The sequence below is a fragment of the Gracilinanus agilis genome, chromosome 5 (genome assembly GCF_016433145.1).
Source record: "Gracilinanus agilis isolate LMUSP501 chromosome 5, AgileGrace, whole genome shotgun sequence".
NCBI classification, from domain to species: domain Eukaryota; kingdom Metazoa; phylum Chordata; class Mammalia; order Didelphimorphia; family Didelphidae; genus Gracilinanus; species Gracilinanus agilis.
Genome location: NC_058134.1, coordinates 284,875,469 through 284,884,289, shown reverse-complemented (window position 1 = coordinate 284,884,289; position 8,821 = coordinate 284,875,469). Strand labels below are relative to the sequence as shown.

Sequence of the window (8,821 nt, the reverse complement as noted above, 5' to 3'; positions counted from 1 at the left end):
GTTATTCATTTCCATTCACCCTACTTTTTCTTTATATTTGCTTTTAGGTATACACTTTCTGACCTCTCCTGCCCCGAGTAGAATATATGCTTATTTAAATCAGAGACTGTTGCATTTTTGTCTTTTTGTAATAGTTGGTTAACACTCGTTTATTCAATTGAATTTAATTTTAGTTGGATTTATTTTACTTGTCATCTGCCATATCAGTATTTATATTTCAATAAATAGTTCAATAAATAGATTGATGGATGAAATACCTTGAACTTTAGATCTGACCTGATCTTTAGACCTGAAGGGAATGACCTAAGTAACCCGTTCTTTTATCCAATTTTAAAGAAGGTTCATATGGGTAACATAGCAGCTAAAGTATATCAAGTAATGCACTTAGCTGATTATATTTTTTTAAATTTACTTATTTAATTAATTTAGAATTTTTTTATGGTTACTTGATTAATGTTCTTTCCCTCCCTTCCTCCCTTCCCTCTCCCATAGCCAATGAGCAATTCCACCAGGTTTTACATGTATCATTATTCAAAACCTATTTCCATATTATTAATTAGCTGCATATATTTGAAAGGATATCTCATGCTCTTCCATAAATAACCTCTTTTTTTTAAACCCTTAACTTCTGTGTATTGGCTCATAGGTGGAAGAGTGGTAAGGGTGGGCAATGGGGGTCAAGTGACTTTCCTAGGGTCACACAGCTGGGAAGTGTCTGAGGCCTCCTGTCTCTAGGCCTGGCTCTCAATCCACTGAGCTACCCAGCTGCCCCCATAAATAACCTCTTGGAATACAATTCCCATAGATACTCACATAAAGCTTTTTGCCAAACTTGATTATGATATAGAATGATTACTATCATCTTATTATCTGTCCCCAAGGACTTTTTTTCCTTCATTTTCCTTGATGAATCCCTTTGAGATCATACAGAGAAAACAGATAAATGGTGTCTGGTCCTGCTGGGAAGAGGCTTTACCTCTATAAAAACTCTCATGTAAATGATATAGCAAGAAATTTTCATAATTATCTTGCTTTTGTGACACTGTTTTCTTTACCTTTTTAGAGTTTAGGAAAAGTGTGTTCATGGTTACTTATATAGATCATATTTCTAATGTCTAGTATCTACCATTTGCCATATGTTTGAGAAGTAGAGTTGAAAATGCTCATTTAATTGTTTAGAAGAGGGAAAACTGGGGAAGTCCTTTATATTCTAAAATTTATGTGTATGTATATGCGCACATTTGTGTGACCAAGCAATAAAAATAAGTGCCTGAATATGACACTCTTCCCCAGGTGAATCCAAATATTTCCTCTCAGTTTAAGTAAATAAGGCATGATCTTTGGGATTTAACTTAAACTTGAATTTATCAAGATATATAAAAAGTGAGTATGTTCTCCGTTTCTTCTTAGTTAAACTTAGTCTTTTGTCTCCTCTTAGCTTAGAGCAGTGATTCCCAAAGTAGGCGCCACTGTCCCATGGTGGGTGATGCAGTGATTCAGGGGGCTGGTGATGGTCACAGGTGCATTTATTTTTCCTATTAATTGCTATTAAAATTCTTAAAAAAATTAATTTCCAGGGGGCTAAGTAATATTTTTTCTGGAAAGGGGGTGGTAGGCCAAAAAAGTTTGGGAACTTTTAGGAACAAAAGCTTAGAGGGTGCTTTTCCTCCTTAATATATTTTATCATGTTTTATAGTTCTCCTGTCTTTAAATCAAAAGTTCTAGAAGGAAGAACAAAGAATAACTCCCTAGGAATCTTTCCCATGTGAATAGTAAATAATTTCATTTTCATTTTTAATTTAAAAATTCTTTCATGTTCTCTTTAACATTTGGCCATTTACTTTCCCATTCCCATTTTCCTAACATTTGGGAAGGTGGTAGAAATGTGCTTGAAATATTCAGTAGATACTGGCATAATTGAGAAAAATTGATCTTCAGTATTTTACTATTAATAATTATATATTGTAACTAACGTGCAACTTAATTTTATAATATTTTCATTAATAGTTTACATAACTGATAGAGCCGATCACCAAAGCATTTGAGAAGCAAAATATCTTCACATTTGTCTTGCCACCTACACTAACACGGCCACCAGCCTAATTCATTACCTCCTCACACTTCTTATTACAATACCATCTAGATTGTATAACCATCATCAGATCTACTCCTCCTCTCCAAACCATCCTTCTCATAACTGCTAAAGTGACTTACCCTAAGTGGAATTTCTGACCACATCATTCTATGATAAACAAGCTTAATTGTCTCTATATTAATTTTAGAGTCAAATGCAAACACCTAACATTCAATACCATTTACCATGTCAATTCAACCTATCTTGATTGCTCACTAAAAAAATTTGTGGGTATGATTGTTAAGCCACTGTTTTATACATATTGTAGATCTTTCCAGAATCCTTGAGAATGTGCAGAGAGGTAGGGAGGATCGGAAAATCATATGTTGTTTCCATTTTGAAAAAGTATCCCTCAAAAGAGAAACATAGATTATGCACGCACTTTGTGCTAGCAACTGTGCTAAGAGCTGGAGGACAGAAAAAGAGCCAATTGACAGCCCCCACACTCAAGGAGCTTACAATCTAATAGTATAGAGAACATGCAAACAAATATGTACAAACAAGCTATGTACAGGATAAATGTGATATAATGGCATTTTGGACTCTAGAGGGTTTGGGAAGGCTTCCTGTAAAAGGTGGGATTTTAGGTGGGCCTTAAGAAAACAAGACAGAAGAAGGGTAGAATCTAATCTTTTTTCTGGACTTCATTGAGTATGCTTTAGGTATCTCTCTTTGACTATCTGCTTTCATTTTGCCCTGTGGGGCTCTTTCACAATAGAGTAGCCCAATAGAAGTCTCTCAACTTATTCCCTTAATTATTTCTCTTTTTTTTAAACCTAAGGTTCTGGCAGATGTTAAGCACCAGACATGAGAAATCAAACATCAGTGACAGAGTTCATTCTCCTGGGACTGACTGATGACCCAGAGCTACAGATCTTGATTTTTGTCTTTCTGTTTCTCACCTACATATTGAGTGTCACTGGCAACTTGACCATCATCACCCTAACCCTGATGGACTCTCACCTCAAGACTCCTATGTATTTCTTCCTCAGAAACTTCTCCTTCTTAGAAATCTCATATACAACTGTTTGCATTCCAAGATTTCTGGCCAGTATAATAACTAAAGAAAAAGCAATTTCTTATAATTCTTGCCTGGCCCAGGTGTTCTTTTTTATCCTCTTTGGTGCAACAGAATTTTTTCTGCTGGCAGCCATGTCCTATGATCGCTATGTGGCCATCTGTAAACCTCTACATTACACAACCATCATGAGCAGTAAAGTCTGCAGCCAGCTTGTAATCAGCTCTTGGCTGGCAGGTTTCCTTGTTATCTTTCCACCAGTCATCATGGGCCTCCAGCTGGACTTCTGTGACTCCAATGTCATTGAGCACTTTACTTGTGATACTTCTCCTATGTTGTCACTCTCTTGCACAGACACCACGGTCTTAGAGATCATGAGTTTTTGGATAGCTGTGTTCACACTCTTACTCACTTTGGCATTAGTGATTTTGTCTTACGCTTACATCCTCAGAACTATTCTGAGATTCCCCTCTGCCCAGCAAAGGAAAAAGGCTTTTTCCACTTGTTCCTCCCACATGATTGTTGTCTCCATCTCTTATGGAAGCTGCATCTTCATGTATGTCAAACCATCACCAAAGAAAGGGGTGGCTATGACTAAAGGGGTAGCTGTGCTTAATACTTCTGTTGCCCCTATGCTGAATCCTTTCATATATACCCTAAGGAACCAGCAGGTGAAACAGGCCTTTAAGGACACAATCAGAAAAATTTTTTTTTCACATAAATGATGTTTAAAAGAAAAATCATGGCTGAAAAAAGATAAGAGGAAACATAAAATAAACCAAAGAGGCCCTGGAAAATCATTCCCTAGATTCATTCTCCTTTCTCTTTCCTCTTCACAGCAATGTGGGAATCACTTGGGACAATCTCTTTTCAATATCATTTATTTTTATGCATGAAGCATAAACAATATTTCTTCACCTTTATATATTTCCTTTTATTTCAGAATATAATTGATTTTGACAAATATTTAAGCTTGCCAAAATATTTAATATTGCTATTCAAATAAAACCATAAGTTTTCCAAATCTTATTGTTCAAACTGTTCATTACTGCTCTTTCCTCTTTTTAATAATCTTTAATCGATTTAGATGAGACATGCAATGTCTTTTACATATATTAAAACACTGTTATAAATATTAGTTATTATTGATAATTCTATTAAGTTTTTCTTGCTGTGAAAGAAAAGCATTAAATGACCAATCATAATTGTACTATGATGTCTTTTTGCATCTTTTTCAGTTTTCTTATGAATTTAAATGTCATTTCCTTAAGCAAAAATGTGTGTTCACCTCATTATTTAGTGACTTCAGTATAAAACAATTTTCTTTTATTCAGGTCAATGCCTACTTCAGGCCAATTTATCAATTTAGATTTTGGTTTGAAACACAATAAAACCCAAATTAAAACAATCACAACAAATCAATAATTACAATAAGATTTCATAGGAGATTTTTTATTGCTGACTACAACACAATTCTATTCTGCTTCTACATTCACCATGTTAACAACAATGCCAAGGGGACAGCTAGGTGACTCAGTGGAATGAGAGTCAGGCCTAGAGACAGGAGGTCCTAGGTTCAAATCCAGCCTCAGACACTTCCTAGCTGTGTGACCCTGGACAAGTCACAACCCCATTGCTTAGCCCTTATTGCTCTTCTGCCTTTGAACCAATACACAGTATTATATCTAAGATTGAAGGGTAGGGTTTTAAAAAATAAATACAAAATACAAAACAAAACCCAACAACAATGCCAGGTTGGAAAGTCAATCAATAGGAAAATGGGAATTCCAGGGTATTTCTTGAAAGCCTATTCCATCTAGGGTTTTTATATCTATTCTACCCTGAATCAAAAAAATTTTGAAGATAATCTCATCTCCTTATAAAGTAAGTTACCTTGTACTCTTTAAAAATTACTTTTCTTTCTACCATATCAGACCCTGGGCAAAAAGTTTTGAAATATCCTTCAGATGGGTTTTTACTACTGAAATTCCCTCAAAATAATTCCGGTCTTTACAGGAAATTTATTGTACACAATAACTCATGAGAAATTTAATATGAGTAACAGAAGCATTTTTCTCTTAGAAAGCATAATCTATGCAGTTGAATCAAAATCAATAGCAGGTAACCATATATTTTTAAATATAACATAGCAATGATTAATGTAAATAGCCCCAGAATCATGCATATAATTCATATCAAGATGACCCTTCTAATAACCTAATCAGTTGCCATCATATTTGAAGTTTTATCATCACAAGGTTTGCCAGGGATCATCTATCGCTTGCATACGGCCCACCCCAAGGTGAAAGCTAAAACTGAAATTTGAACTGTACTTCCATCCACTTAGTGTTGCCCAACTTATCAGCCAAAATTTTATCTTCCTATGAATACCTTCAAGGTGACTATATCAAATGTCTCTGTCCAGGTCTTAAAGATAATATCTTTTTTTTTTTGCTATATTTACACTAAGATGCACTTTAACATCAGTGATTTTGTCTTATGCAGATATCTTTTATTGCCTGTAGCGATATGGAAGAACTACCTCCTTTTTATGAAGGGAAAGAATAAAGACACCTTCACAGTTATTGAGGGACTTAAGATTACCTACAAAGTAATAAAATATGCCCTTTTTTCAGGATAAATGGAAAGTTTTACCTTCCCAATATTATTATAAGACAAATAATTCCCTCATATTTTTCCCTTTGATCTATCAGTCTTGTTTATGAGGGCATAAATTGTGATCTTTAGAAAGAAAATTTAATAAATATATTTCATTAATATTAATTTTCTTTTTAATCCTACTTTCCTTTATTTAAAATGTTATCATTGGACTTCTGGGATAAGATGGCCTCAGTGTAGAAGTAAGAGGCTTCCTATCCTCACCACTTGCTAATATAAAGCACTTGAAAAGAACAAAAACCAAAACCAGACCAGTGAAGGGGCTCTTCTGTAGGGTGCAGGCTTGAAGGTAGGCAGGGTTTGGGCATTTTCACACAATAAGGGGATAAAATTACTCCTAGAAAAGCATGAGCTGATCACTCCTCCCCCATACCACCTATGGCTCCAGAGTCAGAGCAAGTGCAGGGCAATAGCTAGGTTCTTAGGGGGCTAGATGAGGTCATGACAGACTTACCCCAGAGAGCAGTGAGACTTGGAACCCCATGAGGCTGAGGAACAATCTTTTAGTGCTCTTTGGGTAGAGTTCCAAATTGCCATTCAGAATGATTGGATCAGTTCACAACTCTACCAGCAGTGCATTAATGTCCCAATTTTGCCACATCCCCCTCCAACATTCATTACCCTCCCCTGCTGTCATTTTACCCAATCTTCTGGATGTGAGGTGATATCTCAGAGTTGTTTTGATTGACATTTCTCTAATTACTAGAGATTTAGAACACTTTCTCATGTGCTTATTGATAGTTTTGATTTCTTTATCTGAAAATTGTCTATTCATGTCCCTTTCCCATTTATCAATTGGGAAATGGCTTGATTTTTTGTACAATTGATTTAGTTCCTTGTATATTGGAGAAATTAGAACATTGTCAGAGTTTTTTGTCATAAAGATTTTTTCCCAGTTTGTTGTTTCCCTTCTGATTTGGGTTACATTGTATTTGTTTCTACAAAAACTTTTTAATTTAATGTAATTGAAATTATTTATTTTACATTTTGTAATTTTTTCTAACTCTTGCTTGGTTTTAAAATGTTTCCTTTCCCAGCAATCTGACAAGGGTACTATGCTGTGTTCACCTAATTTTCTTATAATTTCCTTCTTTATATTGAAATCATTCACCCATTCTGAATTTATCTTGGTGAAGGGTGTGAGATGTTGATATAAACCTAATCTCTCCCATATTAATTTCCAATTTTACCAGTAGTTTTTGTCAAATAGGGTATTTTTGTCCTAAAAGCTAGGCCCTTTGGGTTTATCGAAGACTGTCTTGCTGAGGTCTCTTACCCCAAGTCTATTCTACTTATCCTCCCTTCTGTCTCTTCACCAGTTATTGTTTTGATGACCACTGCTTTATAGTATAGTTTAATATCTGGAACTGCTAGGCCACCTTCCTTCACATTTTTTTCATTATTTCTCTTGATATTCTTGATCTTTTGTTCTTTCAAATGAACTTTGTTATAGTTTTTCCTAATTCAGTAAAAAGTTTTTTGGTAGTTTTATGGATATGGCGCTAAATAGGTAAATTAATTTGGGTAGAATGGTCATTTTTATTATGTCAGCTTTTCCTACCCATGAGCAATCAATATTTTTCCAATTGTTTAGATCTAGTTTTAATTGCTTGGAAAGTGTTTTGTAGTTGTTTTCATATAATTCCTGTGTTTGTTTTGGTAGATAGATTCCTAAGTAATTTATATTGTCTAAGGTGATTTTAAATGGTGTTTTTCTTTCTAATTCTTGCTGCTGTAATGTGTTGGAAATATATAGAATTGCTGATGATTTGTGAATTTATTTTGTATCCTGCAACTTTGCTAAAGTTTTTGATTATTTCCACTAGCTTTCTAGTTCATTCTCTAGGATTTTTTTTAAGTAGACCATCATATCATCTGCAAAGAGTGATAGCTTAATCTCCTCATTGCCTATTTTGATACCTTCAATTTTTTTTTCCTCTCTAATTGCTACTACTAGTGTTTCCAGTACAATGTTAAATAATAGAGGTGATAATGGTTATCCTTGTTTTACTCCTTATCTTATTGGGAAGGCTTCTAATTTATCCACATTGCAGATGATGCTTGTTGATGGTTTTAGATATATACTATTTATTATTTTAGGAAAGGTCCTTCTTTTCCTATGCTTTCTAGTGTTTTCAATAGGAGCCAGATGGATTCACAAATGAATTTTATCAAATATTTAAAGAACAACTAATCCTAATACTATTCAAACTATTTGACAAAATAAGCAAACAATGTGTTTTACCAAATACCTTTTATGACAGAAATATGATACTGATTCCAAAGTCAGGCAGATCAAAAATAGAGAAAGAATATTACTGACTAATCTCCTTAATGAACAAGGATGCAAAAATCCTAAACTGAATACTAGCAAAAAGACTCCAGCAAGTGATCAAGAGGATTATCCACCATGATCATGTGGGATTTATGCCAGGAATGCAAGGATGGTTCAACATTAGGAAAACCATCCACATAATTGACCATATCAACAAACTAACAAACAAAAATCACATGATTATCTCAATAGATACTGAAAAAGCCTTTGACAAAATACAGCACCCATTCCTATTGAAAACACTGGAAAGTATAGGAATAGAAGGGCCTTTCTTCAAAATAATAAGCAGTATAAATTTAAAACTCTCAACAAGCATCATCTGCAATGGGGATTAATTAGAAGCCTTCCCAACAAGATCAGGAATTAAACAATGATGCCCATTATCACTTCTATGATGTGACATTCTACTAGAAAAACTAGCAGTAGCAATCAGAGAAGAAAAAGAAATTGAAGATATTAAAATAGGCAATGAGTAGACTAAACTATCAATCTTTGCAGATAATATGATGGTCTACTTAAGGAATCCTAGAGAATAAACTAAAAAGCTAGTAGAAATAATCAACAACTTTAGCAAAGTTGCAGGATACAAAATAAACCCTCATAAATCATCAGCATTCCTATCTGTTTCCCACACATCTCAGCAGCAAGAGTTAGA

At 34.4% G+C, this 8,821-nt stretch overlaps 1 protein-coding gene across 1 annotated transcript; it reads left to right on the top strand.

The window, feature by feature from the left end:
• The first annotated feature begins 2,941 nt into the window (after nt 1-2,941).
• Nucleotides 2,942-3,877, top strand: LOC123248538 (olfactory receptor 6C76-like). Its single transcript, XM_044677347.1, has one exon. It carries the CDS (start codon nt 2,942-2,944, stop codon nt 3,875-3,877), a length of 936 nt encoding a protein of 311 aa, XP_044533282.1.
• The last annotated feature ends 4,944 nt before the right edge of the window (nt 3,878-8,821 follow it).

Excerpts from the sequence above, each read along its gene's own strand:
- LOC123248538 (XM_044677347.1), top strand. The coding sequence starts at position 2,942 with ATGAGAAATCAAACATCAGTGACAGAGTTCATTCTCCTGGGACTGACT.